This window comes from Canis lupus, chromosome 16 (assembly GCF_003254725.2).
Source record: "Canis lupus dingo isolate Sandy chromosome 16, ASM325472v2, whole genome shotgun sequence".
Classification (NCBI taxonomy): Eukaryota; Metazoa; Chordata; class Mammalia; order Carnivora; family Canidae; genus Canis; species Canis lupus.
Window position 1 is genome coordinate 34,612,443 of NC_064258.1, and position 19,239 is coordinate 34,631,681.

General features: G+C 43.4%; 1 protein-coding gene across 3 annotated transcripts in view; it reads left to right on the forward strand.

The window, feature by feature from the left end:
* The first annotated feature begins 8,616 nt into the window (after positions 1 to 8,616).
* The window catches only part of GSR (glutathione-disulfide reductase), a 49,690-nt gene continuing 39,067 nt past the window's right edge, over positions 8,617 to 19,239 (forward strand). The window contains exons 1-2 of one of the 3 annotated variants that reach the window (XM_049095290.1): positions 9,192 to 9,509; positions 15,107 to 15,181. In XM_049095290.1, coding sequence (XP_048951247.1) covers positions 9,207 to 9,509; positions 15,107 to 15,181 — 378 coding nt within the window. In that variant the 5' untranslated portion in view covers positions 9,192 to 9,206. Of the gene's footprint in view, positions 8,820 to 9,191; positions 9,510 to 15,106; positions 15,182 to 19,239 lie in introns of those variants that run through there. The other 2 variants (XM_025420558.3, XM_025420473.3) reach the window with 2 other exon arrangements.

The following is a 19,239-nucleotide window of genomic DNA, read 5'->3' on the forward strand; positions in this document are numbered from 1 at the left end:
AGATAAATGGATTTTCAGGAAAATTTAAAGTTAATGAGTTATGTACTGACAGCCTACTTACGGGCAAGAATTTCCTGGAACAATAGTAGAGTCATTATGGTGATTTATGTAATTCTTCTTTTTTTTTTTTTTGATTGATGTAATTCTAAGTGATTATAACCCATGGGCTACAGATGTCTCAGTTCTCACAATACAATCTTATAAACATCCTTGGGTATAGTATAAGAGAAAGAGATTTTAAAATCTACATACTTCATATTAAATTATTAACATTCTTAAAACACAAATTTCACATTTTTCTTAACAAGTGATGCAACCTGTTCATGTATTAAAAAGTAGGATTGCAAAGAAAAAAAAAGTAGGATTTCCAACATATTTAAAAATTATATGTAATTGGGCAGCCCTGGTGGCTCAGCGGTTTAGCGCCACCTTCAGCCTGTGGCGTGATCCTGGAGACCTGGGATCGAGTCCCACGTTGGGCTCCCTGCTTGGAGCCTGCTTCTCCCTCTGCCTGTGTCTCTGCCTCTGTGTGTGTGTGTGTGTGTGTGTGTGTGTGTCTCTCATGAATAAATAAATAAAATCTTTTATTTTTTTTTAAATAAAATCTTTTTAAAAAATTATATATAATCATATTTGGTAAGGGGACTAATATTTATTAAAATGTAGCCTGAATTATATACATTAAGTGTATCCAAAATGCTTTTGTGATGAAATTTTGGAATTTTGCATTTTAAAAACTCAACTAGTTGGAGCGCCTAGCTGGCTCAGTCAGTAGAGCATGCAACTCTTGATCTTGGGGTTGTGAATTTGAGCCCCTGTGGAGTATGGAGATTACCTATTTTTAAAAATACTGTTTAAAATTTTTTTTCAGGGCAGCCCAGGTGGCTCAGCAGTTTAGCGCCGCCTACAACCTAGCGTGTGATCCTGGAGACCCCGGATCGAGTCCCACGCCAGGTGCCCTGCATGGAGCCCGCTTCTCCCTCTGCCTGTGTCTCTGCCTCTCTCTCTCTGTGTCTCTCATGAATAAATAAATAAAATCTTGAGAGGTAGGCGGGGGGTGGGGGTGACTGAGGTGGGCACTTGACGGGATGAGCACTGGGTGTTATTCTGTATGTTAACAAATTGAACACAAATAAAAAATATTATTTAAAAATAAATAAATAAATAAATAAAATCTTTAAAAGTAAAATAAAATAAAAATAAAATAAATTTTTTTCAATATTTTATTAAGTTATTTTTCAGACAAGGGGTGCCTAGCTGGTTCAGTCTGAAGAGCATGTGACCCTTGACCTTGGGGTCATAATTCAAGCCTAATGTGGGGAGTAGACATTACATAAAAAATGAAAAGATTACTTAAATAAAACTTTAAAAAGAAAAAAAAATTTTCAGACAAGAAAGTTAAAAAATGTAGTGAGTATCCATATACCCACCACATTTTATTATATATATTTTAATCACATATCTATGAACCTGTCTTCTCTTTTTTTAACTTGTCTTTTTTTTTGAGGCATTGCAAAGTTGTAGACATTAAGGGCTCCTGGTGGCTTGGTTAAGTGTCTGACCATTAATCTCAGCTCAGATCTTGATCTCAGTGTCATGAATTCAAGCCCCACATTGGGCTCCACGCTGGGTGTGGAACCCAGTTAAAAATTAAAACAGGGATCCCTGGGTGGCGCAGCGGTTTAGCGCCTGCGTTTGGCCCGGGGCGCGATCCTGGAGACCCGGGATCGAATCCCATATCGGGCTCCCGGTGCATGGAGCCTGCTTCTCCCTCTGCTTCTCCCTCTGCCTGTGTCTCTGCCTCTCTCTCTCTCTCTATCATAAATAAAAATTAAAAAAAATTTAAAACAAACAAGCAAATAAACAATAGGTGCCTGCATGGCTCAGTCAGTTAAGCATCTGCCTTCTGCTCAGGTCATGATCCCCCAGGGTCCTGGGATTAATCCTGCCCTGTGGATTAATCCTTGCTCAGGATTAATCCTGAGCTCCCTACTCAGTGGGGAGTCTTCTTCTTCTTCTTCCTCTGCCCCTCCTTCCTCTCAGGCTCTCTTACTTTCTCTTTCAAATGAATCAATAAAATGTAAAAAAAAAAAAAAAAAGTTGCAGACATTAGTACACTTCCCCCAAAATACTTCAGTGTGCATATCATTAACTGTATGTTATGAATATGTATACTTGACATGATATGCATACTCTAGCATGCCTATCATTAACTACGAAAAAACGTAAATATCTAAACTGTACATTGCTTGAGTTCCAGTATAAACATTGTTAAAAGATAAACTAAAGGATATTAAAAACTTTAGGTATTTATTTGAGCAAAAATCTATTCGAATTGGGCAGCATCCGATCCAGGAGACACAAAGGAGCTCTGAGACTTTTATAGCCAGAGGAAGAGAGAATAAGGAAGTTATTCTAGGCAAAAAATAGGTTGGTTATTGCAAGATTACTTTCCTTTAGGCGATGGCAGGGGTCTATCAAGCAGATTACCTAAGTAGTACTGATGTAGTTTTGGAATATAAGTGAGGTTTAGTGAGATGAGGTCAGGAGCCAATGACCAAGAAAGAATTCTTTTTTTTTAATAATAAATTTATTTTTTATTGGTGTTCAATTTGCCAACACACAGAATAACACCCAGTGCTCATCCCGTCAAGTGCCCCACTCAGTGCCCGTCACCCAGTCACCCCCACCCTCCGCCCTCCTCCCCTTCCACCACCCCTAGTTCATTTCCCAGAGTTAGGAGTCTTTATGTTCTGTCTCCCTCCAAGAAAGATTTCTTGAGACATCTTTGGTGCAAAATGGTGGTTTTATTAAACCATGGGGCAGGACCCGTGGTCAGGAAGAGCTGCTGCCCGGGGCCTGTGAGGGGTGACTGATTATACACCTGGGAGTTGGGAGGGGTTTGAGGATAGTGTACTCTCTAAGGAATTTTGGAAGCAAGATTTCCAGGACCTTGAGGGGGCTAGCTATTGTTGGGAAAAGGTCACTTATTACCATCTAATAAAACCTGAGTCAGGAGACCCTTCAGATGTATATAGGTGGGCCATGTGCTTGGAGGATGATTACCAACACATATCTTGGGGGTTTAGAGATAAAGGGACATTTCTAAAGAAATTTGTTGTTGTTGTTGTTGTTGTTGTTAAAGATTTTATTTATTCATGAGAGACACACACACACACAGAGAGAGAGAGAGAGAGAGAGAGAGAGAGAGAGAGAGAGAGACAGGCAGAGACAAGGCAGAGGGAGAAGCAGGCTCCATGCTGGGAGCCAATGTGGGACTTCATCCCAGGACTCCAGGATGGTGCCCTGAGCAGAAGGCAGATGCTCAACCGCTGAGGCACTCAGGCACCCTATTGCTAAAGCTTTTTATGATCTCCCCCTTCTTTCAAAATACATTGCTAACACAATTAAGTAGAGATTCAAAGGGTGAAAGAGCTATTGAGTGCATGTGTGATTTCCCCCTAGATTTGTCTTCTGAGATAGTATCCAAGTTCCCCACAAAGCGGACTTGCTGTTCTTGTCAGAAAGATTCCTTCTGCTTACTGTAAAATTCTTTGTGTTAATCTCACTTTCAGTTACAGCTATTCTCTATCTCTTCATGATTTATCCTTTCCTCAGTATTACACACTGAAATTGTGTAACTAGTAATATTTGTTTTATTCCTTCCTCATATTATTTTATCCTCATAAGTGACTGCAATTATCTTTACATATGCATCATAAGAAATGCATGTCATTGAGCAACCTGGTTGTGCAAGATTCTTTGTATACCATTATTTCCTGTACAGACTTCTCAGATTGTTTATAGAAGTACTATTACCACCTTCCATCTAGTATAATAGCTCTTGATCTGTAACCTCAAATAACACGAAGTTGTGATATAAATTAGTCACTGATGAGTCATGAATACATTTCCTACAAATTATACTATAGAGAGAATGCAGAAGGAGAAAGAGGCTACATTTTAAAAAAGGGGGGTATAATGCTAAGTGAAATAAGTCATTCGGAGAAAGACAAATGCCATACAATTTTAGTCATATGGGGAATTTAAGAAACCAAGAAAAAATGAAAAGGAAAAAGAGACCAAAAAAACAGACTCTTAATTCTAGGGAACAAACTGATGGTTACCAGAGGGGAGTAGGGTAGGGGAATGAATGAAATAGGTGATGGGGATTAAGATTATGATGAGTATTGAGTAATGTATGGAATTGTTGAATCACTATAAATATGTAAATATGCATATATATGTATACATATACACATCATTGAAACTAATATAACCATATGTTAATCATACTGAAATTTCAAAAATCATGCACTTGTACCCACGTACAGTTGGTAAATTTTATGTATGTAAATTCTCAATTTTTTTTAAAAGATTTTATTTATTTATTCATAAGAGACAGAGACAGAGAGAGAGAGAGAAGCAGAGACATAGGCAGAGGGAGAAGCAGACTCCATGGAGGGAGCCTAATGTGGGACTTGATCCTGGGATTCCAGGATCACACCCTGAGCCTAAGGCAAAAGCTTAACCACTGAGCCACCCAGGCGTCCCCCAGTGGTTTTTAAAAATGGGTAAATGAAGAGATAAAAAATGATATTTGACATTTTCTCCTACACAAAATACCATGAAAAAATATTGGCTTCTTTAGTTTTTACCATAGGACACTATCTATAATGGTTTCTCTCCAGTAATTGTTAAGAGAATAGACTTCAGAGTTAGGACTCTAGATTTGAATTCCAGCTCTACCGTTTACCAGCTGTGTAGTCTTGTACAGGCTATTTATCTTCTCTGAACCTCAGTCTTTTCATCTATACAATGGAGATAATAATGGTATTTATTTCTTAGGTTGAGGAAGAGATAACATAAAGTTCTTAGCATTACACCTAATAAAGCTCTTAAGCATAGTACTTATTTGTATGTTAGTTGTTGGTTTATTTTTTTTAATAATTTTTATTTTTTTGAAGATTTTATTTATTTATTCCTGAGAGACACACACAGAGAGAGGCAGAGACACAGGCAGAGAGAGAAGCAGGCCCATGCAGGGAGCCCGATGTGGGACTCAATCACGGGTCTTCAGGATCATGCCCTGAGCCAAATGCAGATGCTCAACTGCTGAGCCACCCAGGCATCCCTAATTATTGGTTTATTATTTTGACAAATATTTCACAGTGTCTTGGTGGAAATCACCTAAGTTTTCTAATGTTCGAAGAAAAATTCAATGATGAAATTATTAAGAGATGAAGTAATTGCTTGGGGTTCTGCTATTTTTCACAAAATAACTTAGTTTTCATTCTTGTCTTTTTTTAAAAATTTTTTAAAAGATTTTATTTATTTATTCATGAGAGACCGAGAGAGAGAAAGAGGCAGAGACACAGGCAGAGGGAGAAGCAGGCACCCTGCGGGGAGCCCAGTGTAGGATTGGATCCCTGGTCACCAGGATCACGCCCTGGGCCGAAGGTGGCACTAAACCGCTGAGCCACCCGGGCTGCCCCATTCTCACCATTTTTTATTTTTTATTTTTTTTTAAAGAAAAACTAATTTTTTAAAAGATTTATTTATTTATTTATTTATTTATTTATTTATTTATTTATTTATGAGAGAGAGAGAGAGAGAGAGAGGCAGAGACACAGGAGGAGGGAGAAGCAGGCTCCATGCCGGGAGACTAACGTGGGACTCGATCCCAGGTCTCTAGGACCGCGCCCTGGGCCAAAGGCAGGAGCCAAACCGCTGAGCCACCCAGGGATCCCCAGTTCTCATCATTTTAAAAGTTTGTTTATTTTATTTATTGATCTCTACACCAAACATGGGACTCAAACTCAAGACCCAGAGACCAAGAGTCACATGCTTTTCCTAATAAGCCAGCGAGTTGCCTCCATTTTCAGCCTTTAATATCCTAAATCTACCTCTTATTAACTACCTTGACTATATTTTTAGTATAGCTGATAATTTTTTTCCTTGAAGAAAACTTAGAAACAGTCTGAAATCTTCAAGTGCTTGGGATATGGCTACCTGTTCCCCTTCCCATGTAAGTCAGAACCAAAAGGTAAAAACACTTATATGAAAATAAAACATTTTAGTCCCAAACAATACCTTATAAATCTTTAGTTTCAACATATTGCATGGGTTTATGTAATTAGGTGGCAAAATATTCTTTCCTCCTTTGCAACTAGCAGGGATTTATATAGATCTTTACCTCCTTTCATCTTCTTTGTGTAGTTTTATGGTGTCATCTTTCTCTCATATTTCCTGGTTCAAAACTTGTCATCCTTGACTATTGTACCCTCCCTCCAACCTTCACTTAGTTATACCTGTCCAATCTGCTTCTTCCTATCTGTTCTCAAAACGGCCTTGGGATCCTATACAGTCAATTTTACCATCTCCAGTTCATGTCAGATATTTCCAGGGAAAGATATCTCAGAAATTTTCAGCAACTACTTATGGCCTCTGGACTAATATCTAAACACCTTAGCCTGGGTACAAGCAAGACTTTCCAGGACTCCACCCAACTCCCATTACCCCCTTTTCACATTTCCTACAGTCCAATCTGTACTCCTCTACTGATGTATCTATCCACTCATTATCCTACCCCTATGGACTCATTTCCTACAAAGTTATCCTCTTTATTTGACATGCCTACCTCCTTTTTGCCAGCCTTCCCATTTCACAATTGAAGAAGTGATTATGACAATGTCTGTGGTAGGAAATGAATCCAAGTTTCTCAGACTCTTGACTCCTAAATACTTCAGTGATTCCTAAATACTCCAGTGTGTATCTCTTAAGAAACAAGGATATTGTCTCACATAACCACAGTACAATGATCACAGGAGGAAATTTTGCATCAATGTGGTACCAGGATATATTATATAGGCCACACTTCAAATATCACCAACTATTCTTTATAGTGAATTTTCCCCAATTCAGAATGCCATCCAGGATCAAGCCTGGTCTTTATTTCTCATATTTCTTCAATATTCTTTAACCTGGAATAGATCCTTTGCCTTGCTTTATTTTCAAGACATTGCTAGTTTCTTTTTTTTTTTTTTTTTCCTTTTTAAAACTATTATTTGAAAAAAAATTATTTGAAAGGAGGGGGGGCAGAGGAAGAGAATCTTTAAGCAGACTCCCCAGTGGAGCATGGAACCCATGGTGGGGCTCAATCCCAGGACCCGTGAGATCATGACCTGAGCTGAAACCAAGAGGGGGACACTCAACTGACTGAGCAACATAGGCGCCCCAAGACATTAACATTATTATTATTTTTTTTTTTTTAAAAGAATAAGGCTAGTTGTTTGTAAAATCTCCTCAGTGTGGGTTTTTCTGAACCTTACCTCATGATTAGATTCAGATTAGGGGGCAGCCCCAGTGGCTCAGCGGTTTAGTGCCACCTTCGGTCCAGGGCGTGATCCTGGAGACCTGGAATCGAGTCCCGTGTCGGGCTCCCTGCATGGAGCCTGCTTCTCCCTCTGCCTGTGTCTCTGCCTCTCTCTCTCTCTCTGTGTTTCTCATGAATAAATAAATAGGATCTTAAAAAAAATAGATTCAGATTAGGGATTTCCATCAGGAATACTACGTAAGTGAAGTTGTGTACTTCTTACTGCATCACATCACAGGGCACACTATGACAACTGTCTCATTAGTGACAATATTCAACTTCAATCACTTGGGTATGACAGTGTCTGGACCCCTGTAAAGTTGCTTTCCTCCCTTTGTGATCAATAGTAATCTGTGGAGGCATATTCTAAGACTGTCAAATTTTCACCCAAGGGGCTTTAATATACACTGATGTTTAATGACACACTTATCACTATGATAGTTGCAAAATGGTGACTTTCCTAACTGTTGCTCCTTCTACATTTATTACATGGATTTGTACTGGAGGAACTTTCCCTTCTTCCCCTATCTTACTTTTTAAGCAGGATTTTAAAAACCTTAAAAAATAAAGTGGAGGAGTGTGTGGGTGGCTCAGGGGTCAAGCATCTGTCTTTGGCTTAGGTTGTGATCCTCTGGGCCTAGGATCAAGTCCCCTATCAGACTCCTCAAGGGAGCCTGCTTCTCCCTCTGCCTATGTCTCTGTCACTCTCTGTGTCTCATGAATAAATAAAATCTTTTAAAAAGAAAAAAAAAAAAAAAAAAGGAAGAAGTGGATGCCATTTTAACCGGAGTGTAGTTAGTTCCCATTCTGCTTCAAGGTGCTGGGTGAGTTTCTCTGGACACGGACTTTCATTCCTGGGCCTCCAGTTGAGGGCTCTCAGCCTGTGGGTGATGGGCTGGGTCATATTCCTGCAAAGGGTGGACTATCATCACACAAATCGAAGCCCACTCTTCTGTTGTGTATGCAGTTGGCAGTTCCAGATATTCGAAAAGGACGCTCGAGGTGCTCCTGGGTGGCTCAGTGGGTTAAGCCCTGGCCTTCCAATTCGTCTGCTCAGTGGGGAGTTTGCTTCTCCCACTTCCTCTGTGATCTCATACATACATAAAACAACACTCGTCTCAATTGTTTGGGAATAAAATGCCTTTGGTCTCCATCTCTACCCTACCTTTCTGCTTCACTCGGGGGTCACAGAAACATTTATTCCAAATGTTTCCCAGACTAAATGTGCTCTACAGTCACCTGAAGGCTAGAGAATTGTTTAAAGCATGGATTGCTGGGGTTCGGCACCCAGAGAGTCCAATTTAACTCAGTAGATCTGGATTAAGGCCCAGGAATCAGCAATCCGGGTATAGTCTGCGGATCACACTCAGAAACATCACCTTCCAAAAGGATGAAGGGCAAACCTCCCTTCATCCAGACGTTGGCGCCACTGGCAACTCCCAAGGTGCCCGCCCGCTCAGGAAAAGGCGGGCGGGGGGGAGGGGGGAGACCAAAGCAGGGCTTTCACCCTCCCGCGCCCCGCGGCCTTCGGAAACCCACATCCGGTTGATGCGGGTGGGACGCGAGGTCCCAGGTGCGGGGTGAAGGCCGAGGAGTCGGCGCCGCCGCTCGGTGTGGGCAGGGCCGGCCGGCGGGCGCGCGGAGGGCGGGGTGGGGGCGGGTCCCCCTCGGCGCCCGCGGGGCCGCGGCCCGGGAGCCCCTCCCCGGCCCTGCCCCCTCCCCCCCGCGCCCGGCCGGGTGCTTAGTCACCGTGAGGCTGCGCTCGCCCGGGGCCCGCGCACCCCCTCCCCGGCCGCCCGCGGGCCGCTCCCCTGCGCGCACTTCCGCGTGCATGGCCCTGCTGCCCCGGGCGCTGGGCGCGAGCGCGGGGCCGAGCTGGCGGCCGGCGGCGCGCGCCTTCCCCGGCTTCCCGCGGCCGCCGCCCGCCCGCGCGCTCTCCCGCGCCATGGCCTGCAGGCAGGAGCCGCAGCCGCAGCCGCAGCCTCAGCGCCCGCCGCCCGCCGCCGGCGCCGCGGCCTCGTTCGACTACTTGGTGATCGGCGGCGGCTCGGGCGGGCTGGCCAGCGCGCGCAGGGCGGCGGAGCTGGGCGCCCGGGCCGCCGTGGTGGAGAGCCACAAGCTGGGCGGCACATGCGTGAGTACGGGGCCCCGCAGCCCGGCGCTCTCTCCGCTCCGTGCGCGCTGCCGGTGCTCTTTGCCCGGTGCGGTCCGTCCGTCCGCGGCGGCGGGCGGGCTCCCGGCAGGTGTAGAGGAGCCCCGGCTCCGTTGTGGGGCCCCCGGAGCTAAGCCCGGGTGCAGCCCTAGCCGTAGGTGGTGCATCTAACAGAACTTCCCCGCATCCTTCCTCCTCCAGTGGGAAGGGTGCCGTAATCCCCCGCTTGATCGCACCCCCAGATCCGTGGAACAGAACTGCCCGTGGAAGAATTGCAGCCGGGCTCGGGGGTCCGGGTGTTGGGGAGCGGAATGGGGGACATGCCCTTGAGAGATGCGAATCCTGAGCCTCTCCTTTCAGTTTCAGGGGCAGAGTGATTTTACAGTAGTGGTTCTCGCCCTTGCCTTGCGCATTCGGAGCACCTGAGGAGTTGGAAAAATTCTGCTGTGGGTTCCACTCCCGTGGCTTCTGATTTCACTGGCCCGAGGTGCAGCCTGGGCTTTGGGAGGTTTAGAAGCTCCACAGGGGTTCTGATCGCAGCCAACGTTGGTAATCACGGACTGTAGGTTACTCCAGAGTAGGAGTTACTGAATTCTCAGACGTTTGTTTGTTTCTTTGTTTTTCGTTAAGTCTTTTCTTTTTTGGGGGGGGGGGGGTCACAGAAACATTTATTCTGGGTGGCTTTAATATGGGGGCGGAGGAGAGCGGGTTTTAAAACTGCTTCCAAAAAAGAGGGTCGTAAATCTTAACGATTGAGAAACCTCATCACATGTATTTATTTTTAAAGATTTTTATTTATTTATTCATGAAAGACACAGAGAGAGAGAGGCAGAGGGAGAAGCAGGCCCCACGCAGGGAGCCTGACCTGGGACTCGATCCTGGGTTTCCAGGATCATACCCTGGGCTGAAGGCGGCACTCAACCGCTGAGCCACCCAGGCTGCCCCAAGAAACCCCATCATTTTAAAAAAAATTTTTGTTCCCATGTTATCGGTGTGACCTTTTCTATCACAAGACTTGGGTGAGGTACTTGCTGTTAATATTAAAATTCTGTGTCCAAGACTAACCTGGAATTGGGAAGGGTTCTCCAAATTATTTTGGAAACTGGTGTTTAAATTATACCAAATTGGGAACTCCTTAAGGGCAGGGATGGGTTCCTGTGTTTGTGCACCTCTTATCATCTTAACAAAATATCTTGCTCAATAACCATACGTGTAATGAATCAAACTCAGAATTGACAGTTTGTGAAAGGGCTGACTCCATTGTCCAGTACTTATTTTTCAAATTCAAAATGAAAGTGGGAATAGAATGGAGGAAAGGAAAAAATCCCTGGTAACGATCAACTTGCACCTTGACATCTTAGTACATACCTCCACTAGAAGTCTTGTGTCTGCAGAAAGCAGATTGAGGGGTCCCCCTGGGCAGCTTGTGAGAGCACTTAATGACTTCTTTGTATTCCTTTACTTTTGTCTTTTTTTTTTTTTTTTCAGATTTTATTTTTTAAGTAATCTCTACACCCAACGTGAGGCTCGAATTTATAACCCCAAGATCGAGTCACATGCTCTACTGACTGAGCCAGCCAGGCGCCCCTGTACCTCTTTTCTCAGTTTTCCACCTTGTGCATTATATCATAATCTGTTTGTGGCATCCATCATCATTGTCTGGTTCCACTGATATTAATCAAGAGAAGGGGCTGGCCTCATTTTTAGGTACTTGTTAGGAATATGAATTCACTAAGAGGTAAATTACTTCTGAGAGCGAGTGAAGGACAGGTTTGGACAGCCAGCCATTTACTGCTTCCTTATACAGTGCCTGGCCTTGCTTGTATCATTCTGCTACAGCAACTTTTGTTTTCCTGTGAGCATTGGTATCTTGAGGAAATCCCCTATTTCCCATCTTTATGACATTCCATTGGGGTTCTTTTCAAATTGGCTTTTGGTGTTGAATACAAGGAAGGGTGTAGGTATGTGTTGAATATAAGAGAATATATTACAATCAATAAGACCAGAATTTAGATTTAAGAATTCCAATTATCTGGGGCACCTGGGTGGCTCAGTTGATTGAGCATCTGCCTTCAGCTCAGGTCATGATCTTGCAGTTCTGCGATCTGGCCCCACAGGCTCCCTGCGCAGTGGGGAGCCTGCTTCTCCCGCCTCCCTGCTCTTCCTCTCTCTTGGTATCTCTGCCACTGTCTCCATTTCTCTCTCTCAAATAAATAAAATCTTTAAAAAAAAAATTCCAGTTATCTAGGCTATCACTAGTTGCAATATTAAACTTATGATATCCGGGATCCCTGGGTGGCGCAGCGGTTTGGTGCCTGCCTTTGGCCTAGGGCGCGATCCTGGAGACCTGGGATCGAATCCCACGTCGGGCTCCCGGTGCATGAAGCCTGCTTCTCCCTCTGCCTGTGTCTCTGCCTCCCTCTCTCTCTCTCTGTAACTATCATAAATAAATAAAAAAATTAAAAAAAAAAAAACTTATGATATCCAGTGATTTCCAAGCTGGTGTAGGGAACATAGGCCTTCTGAAACACATTATTTCATTTGTTCGAGTCCTCATTTCCTGTATTCTAAGTGCTAAGTACTTGGATTGAGGCTGGCGGAGAGAAAAGGGTAGATACAAACATATGTAAGGCAAAGATCCCCTCCCACAGGGAATTTGCAATATGGTGTGGGAGCAAAATGTGACGTCAGCTCCAAAGTGAGATGGTCTGTGTTAATTGCTGCAATAGTAAACAAAGTAGTTGAGAGTGTTGGAATCATCTTTTCTGCCTGGTTACCACGAGATGGATGGTTCTGTGAAGGAGAGAGTATCCTTCTGAACTTGAATGAATACCATGTTTTGATAGGGTAGGGTCAGAGGCAAAGGCAGAGAGGCAGAGTATGTTGTGTAATTGGATTTGACTGGAATAGGGGTGTCTCTTATAGAAGTAAGATAGGGGGAGCTGATGGGTTGGTTGTGTTAAAAATATGAAGTTTCCGGCAGCCCTGGTGGCTCAGCGGTTTAGTGCCGCCTTTGGCCCAGGGCGTGATCCTGGAGACCCGGGATCGAGTCCCACGTTGGGCTCCATGCATGGAGCCCACTCCTCTCTCTGCCTGTGTCTCTGCATTTCTCTCTCTCTCTCATGAATAAATAAATAAAATCTTAAAAAAAAAAAAAAAACATGTTCCCCCCCTTTTTTTTTTTTTTTTAAAAAAAAGAAGTTTCTAGGGGTGCTTGGCTGGCTCAGTCCGTAGAGCATGTGACTCTTGATCTTGGGGTGGTGAGTTTAAGCCCCACATTGGGTGTAGAGTTTACCTTAAAAAAAATGAAGTCAATTGTGTGGAAGGGGTTTTGAGTAGGAGGAGTGCATCAATAAAAGTGGTTTTGTGATAGTAGTACTATTGAGAGCTGTCCTTTGGGGAAATCAAATAGAAGTTTCTTTAGTATTGATAGTTTGACCATTTTTTTTCCTAAATAAAATATTTTGATTCTGGACCTTGGTGAATATTTTAAGTTGCTGTGGGTGAATTCACATTGAAGATTCAAATTAAAGTCTTCCAGTAGTTAATGGGATTGTGTTTTTGTTTTGTTTTTTTAAATATTTAATTGATTTATTTATTTGAGAGAGAGAGCGCACAGCCAGGGGGAGGAGCAGCGGGAGAAAGAGAGGGAGAAGGAGAAGCAGACTCCCCACGGAGCAGGGATCCCGATATGGGGCTGGATCCCAGGACCCTGAGACCGCAACCCGAGCTGAAGGCAGATGCTTAATTGACTGAGCCACCGGGTGCCCAGTGTTTTTGTTTTATTTTTGTTTGCTCATTTACTAATTCTTATGCCAGGTATACAGGTACTTTTTTTTTTCAGGTACTTTTTTAGATGCTAGAATCATGGCAACAAACAAATCCCTGTCCTTGTGGAGCTTACTTGTTATCTGTAGTTTCTAAGTTTTCCATGCAATATTTTTGTAATTTTTTTTTAAAGACCAAGTTCTTGTTTTTAGGGTTTTTTTTTTTTTTGCTTTGTTTTTTGGTCTGTTGTAAACCTTCCTCCGTGAAAGTTTAGACTCATGGAGTGATAGAGCTGGAAGTGATTTTGGAGAGCCAATAATCCAGATTGACTACAGTCTTTTTTGAAGATAGAAGCACTAACATAAGCTTGCTGACTTAATTTTTTTAGAGTAGTGGTCTTTTTTTTTTTTTTTTTAAGGATTTTATTTATTCGTGAGAGGCAGAGAGAGACACAGGCAGAGGGAGAAGCACTTGATCCTAGGACCCTGGGATCATGACCGGAGCCAAAGGCACTCAATCACTGAGCCACCCAGGTGCCCCTAGTGGAGTGGTTATTAAAATTTTTTTCTGGAAAAAAAAATTTTTTTTTTCTGGGAGGGGATGCCTGGGTGGCTTAGGGGTTACATGCCTTTAGCCCAGGATGTAATGCTGGAGTCCCAGGACCAAGTCCCACATCAGGCTCCCTCCTCCTCTCTCTCTCTGTGTTTCTCATGAATAAATAAATAAAATCTTTAAAAATTTTTTTTTTTTTCTGGGCAGCCTGGGTGGCTCAGGGATTTAGCGCTGCCTTTAGCCCAGGGCATGAGCCTGGAGACCCTGAGATCGAGTCCCAATTCGGGCTCCCCGTGTGGAGCCTGCTTCTCCCTCTGCCTTGTGTCCCTGCGTCTCTCTCACGCTCTCTTTGTCTCTCAGGAATAAATAAAAAAAAAATAAATTTTTTTTAGATTTTATTTATTTATTCATGAGAATAAACACACACACACAGAGGCAGAGACACAGGCAGAGGGAGAAGCAGGCTCCATGCAGGGAGCCTGACCTGGGACTTGATCCCAGGTCTCCAGGATCACACCCTGGGCTGATGGTGGCGCTAAACCCCTGAGCCACCTGGGCTGCCCAAATAAAATCTTAAAAAAATTTTTTTTTCTATCACTGTCTTATTTATTTATATTTTTATTTTTTAAAGATTTTATTTATTCATGAGAGACACAGAGAGACAGGCAGAGACACAGGCAGAGGGAGAAGCAGGCTCCCTGTGGGGAGCCCGACGCGGGACTCCGTCTCAGGACTGCAGGATCACAACCTGAGTCAAAGGCAGACGCTCAACCGCTGAGCCACCCAGGCGTCCCTATTTATTTTATTAAAAAAAAATTTTTTTTTTAAAGATCTTATTTATTCTTGAGAGAGACAGGCAGAGAGAGAAGCAGGTTCCCCTCAGGGAGCTCGATGCAGGACTTGATCCCAGGACTCCAGGATCTCACCCTGAACAGAAGGCAGACTCTCAGCCCCTGAGCCACCCAGGTTTCCCTATTACTGTCTTTTTTCAAAATAAAAAATGATGTTTTAATAAGTAGGAGGCTTATAATTTCAAGTAAAGGACAGTTCTTGAAATTGAATACTTTTTTTTTTTTTTTTAAGATTTCGAGAGAGAAAAAAAAAGTCACAAGCAGAGGGAGAGGGAGAAGCAGACTCCTTGCTGTAGGATCTTGACCTGAGCCAAAGGCAGATGCTTAACTGACTGAGCCACCCAGGCACCCCAATACTTTTAGCTTTATGAAACACTACATGGACCATGTTATTTTCATTTCATTTAGGATTGGACTCAGATCCTTGTAGTAATTTGGGAAGCATTGTTCTGGCTCAGCACCCTTACTTTACGGAGGAGCAAAGTGAGTGTCAGCTAAAATATGGTTGAAAACAAACCAAGCATACTGTAACCTAGGGAACTGATGGGCCCGGCCATCAGAAACTATAGTTTTGGTGTATTAGTATGGAGTAAACTGTGACTTGATTAACCTGTTTAAGCATTATTCTTTACTTCAGGGGAGGGGCCTTCTTAACTTCCTTCTTGGGAACCAGACAGCATTTACTCCAAAAACAGTTAAGGATCTACCACATAGGTCTTCACTACATAGCTCCTGATTTAGTAGGTGTGGTGTGAAGCAAAGCAGATGTATTTTAAAATCTTTTTTTTTTTTTTAAGATTTTATTTATTTATTCATGATAGACACACGAGAGAGAGAGAGAGAGAGAGAGAGAGAGAGAGGCAGAGGCAGAGACACAGGCAGAGGGAGAAGCAGGCTCCACGCAGGGAGCCTGACGTGGGACTCGATCCCGGGTCTCCAGGATCACACCCTGGGCTGAAGGCGGCGCTAAACCACTGAGCCACCCGGGCTGCCCGAGCAGATGTATTTTTAAAAAAGAGCTCCATTCTGGTTTTGGTGTAATGTGAGCCAGACACAGTGGCAGGGTCTTCATGGGAAGAAGGGACAGTATGAAGCATTGGGACGAAATCTGGTAAATTCTGCATAAATGTGCAGGTCAGATGACAGTGACTTTGGTTGTAGAGTCATTCATTTCCTGGTTGCATTATTATGCTTCTGAAGCAGCTAGTGGAGAATGCCCTTGAAGGTTGTCTCTACACCGTGTGACTGTCTGCCTTTATTTTCTGACTCTTCCTTCCTAGGAGGCTTTTTTTTTTTTGTAAATTTCTGCAATCTGATAGGGTAGATGCCTTCAAGAAGATACACATTTTCAAGATGAGTGATGCATCTTTGTGTTCGTAAGAGTTCACCTTTTGGGGCACTTGTAGGACAGTTGGTTAAGCATCTGCTTTTGGCTCAGGTCAGGATCCCAGGGTCCTGGGATTGAGGGCCCCCTCCCCCTGGCGTTGGGCTTCCTGCTCAGTGAGGAAGCCCACTCCCTCTCCCTCTGCCTTTCGCCCTGCCGGTTCTCTATCTCTCAAATAAATAAAATCTTTAAGAAAAATCATTTTCATTTAAAAAACTGAATTTTTTTAAAGATTATATTTATTCATGAGAGAGACAGAGAGGCAGAGACATAGGCAGAGGGAGAAGCAGGCTCCCTATGGGGAGCCCCATGTGGGACTAAATCCCAGGACCCCGGGATCACACCCTGAGCTGAAGGCAGCTGCTTACCACTGAGCCACCCAGGAGTCCCAAGTTCCTTTTTTTTTTTTTTTTTTTTTTTTTATAATTTTTTAAAGCTGTTAAATTCAGGTATGAGATGACTTTGTCCCATATTGTGTTCTGTAGGGGAGGAAAAACTTTTCCTCTACCCTTTGAGGTTCAGTAGCTGGATCCTGCAAATTAGACCAACAGTAGACAGATATGTAGGAGTTTATTTCACATGCACAAGAGTATCACAGAGGGGAGGTGGTGGTGGTGGTAAAAGGAGCACTCTGGCCTGGAAGCTTAATACCAATAGAACAAAGGGTGATAAATTGTGGAGAAGTGACTAACAAAGGAAAGGGGGTTTGGGCTCCTAGTAGCAGTAAATTGTGGGAAGGTAAATACATGAGGGGAACATATGAAAGATAAAGGTTACTTTTTTTAAAGATTTTATTTATTTGAGAAAGAGAGCAAGAGAGTGGCATGCAAGGGGCGGGGGTGGTGGAGAGGGAGAACCAGACTCCCCGCTGAGCAGGGAGCAGATTCAGAGCTTGATCCCAGGACTCCGAGATCATGACCTGAGCTGAAGGCAGATGCCCAACTGGTGCCCCATAAAGATCACTTTAATAAGATTTTTTGTATAGATTCAGCTCAGTGTTAATTTTTCCATCTTTGGTGATAAAGGTTGTTCGCCTCATCCTGGCACAGAAGAGGGATGAGGGATACCTTCCCAAAGGGAAATGTATGCCCTGCTTTTAGCAGAAAGGGGGAGGGAGAGAGGTCCTCCTTTGCTCTTAATTATCTTTAGCTCAAAATGATCTGCATGCCAAAGTAGCAGGGTTTGGGGTAGCATATCCTGATCTTCTTTAGTTCAAAGTGAAAGAAGCAACAGAGGCCAGAATTGCTACTAAACTAATGAATAAACCAAGTCAAGAGACATGTGTAGCTCTAATAACCTGATTCCACCCTTAAATTGGTCTTTATTTTTTCACCATTAGGCAAAAAGTTGTAGGGTATTAGGTTAGATGCTAAACGTGGGAAACTGAAGGAAATCATCTACTTTTCCCTAGAATTCAGTAAGGATAATGATCTCTTGTTGCATATTGCAATTAAGTCATTTCTAAGGGCAGAAAAAATAAAGGAGATGACCTTCAAATCTAGTTTCTGGCATCTCCAAAAAGTTAAATGCAATACTTCTCTCGTGACCAAGGAGAAATGCAAAGATTGCCCACAGCCAAGGTAAATGAGAGCCTTCTGGGAGCTTTGTCTCTGCGGTTCAGTTTTCTGCCTACGCAGACGCAGGAGGAATCAACTTGAGGAGTTGTTTCTGATTTACTGCTCCCTAGGCCCCAGGGCCTGTGGGAGCACAAGTTCCAGTGTTCTTGCTGAGTGTGCTGATTTTGTGATAAGGAGTAACCGGGTTCTTGTGGTATACACGTGCAGTTCTCACCAATGAGAGTTGGTACTAAGGGTTAATTACTCGGCCAAAAGTTTTCTTTTTCTTTTTAATTGAGGTATAGTTGACATCTAACACTGTTATTAGTTTTGCTGTACAGCATAATGATTTGGGTATACTGTGGAATGATCACCAGCAGAAGTCGAGTTAAGCTTGTTGCCATACATAGTTACAAATCTTTTTTTCTTGTGACAAGAGCTTTTAAGATCTACTCTCTTAGCAACTTCCTAATAAGCAATACGGTTATTATTAGCTCCAGTCACCATGCTGTACATTACATCCCCATGACTTATTGATTTTCTAACTGGAAGTTTGTACCTGGTAAAGACTTGATTATTAATGTCACTGTGAATGGGGCAGCCTGGGTAGCTCAGTGGTTTAGCGCCGCCTTCAGCCCAGGTTGTGATCCTGGAGACCCGGGATCAAATCCCACGTCGGGATCCCTGCATGGAGCCTGCTTCTCCCTCTGCCTGTGTCTCTACCTCTCTCTCTCTGTGTCTCTCATGAATAAATAAAATCTTAAAAAAAAAAAAAGTCACTGTGAATGGTGTTGCCATTGGAGATGCCAGCAGGAAAGGGTGGGGGCTCATTCATTCATTCATGAGAGACACAGAGATTGAGGTAGAGACACAGGCAGAGGGATAAGCAGGCCTCCTGCAAGGAGCCCAATATGGGACTCGATCCCAGATCCCTGGATCACGCCCTGATCCGAAGGCTGACGTCAACCACTGAGCCACCCAGGCGTCCCAAGGCGGGGGTTTTAAAAGATGTCTGAGGGCAGCCCGGGTGGCTCAGCGGTTTAGCGCCGCCTTCGACCCAAGGCGTGATCCTGGAGACCCGGGATCAAGTCCCACGTCAGGCTCCCTGAATGGAGCCTGCTTCTCCCTCTGCCTGTGTCTCTGCCTCTCTCTCTGTGTCTCTCATGAATAAATAAATGATATTTTAGAAAATAAATAAATAAATAAATAAAATAAAATAAAAGATGTCTGAAAAACAGGCTTCTCAGTAGACTGTTGTTTGTATTTATCTAGGCTGAAAACAATGACTTAGCAACATGTAAATCAACCTAACTTGATGTGATAGTGTGTACTTTGATATTATGATGTCTGTATCTCTACATAAGGCTGAATATACTTCTTAAAAATTTTAATGGTAAGAACACTTAACATGAAATCTATGCTCTTAATAGATTTTTAAGCATACAATACAGTATTGTTGACTACAGTACAATATGGTAAAGCAGGATACCTAGAACTTACTTATCCTGCTTCACTGAAATTTCGTGCCTGTTGATTAATAACTTCCCATTCCTCTCCCACATCTGCCCAGACCCTGGCAATCACCATTCCATTCTTTGGTT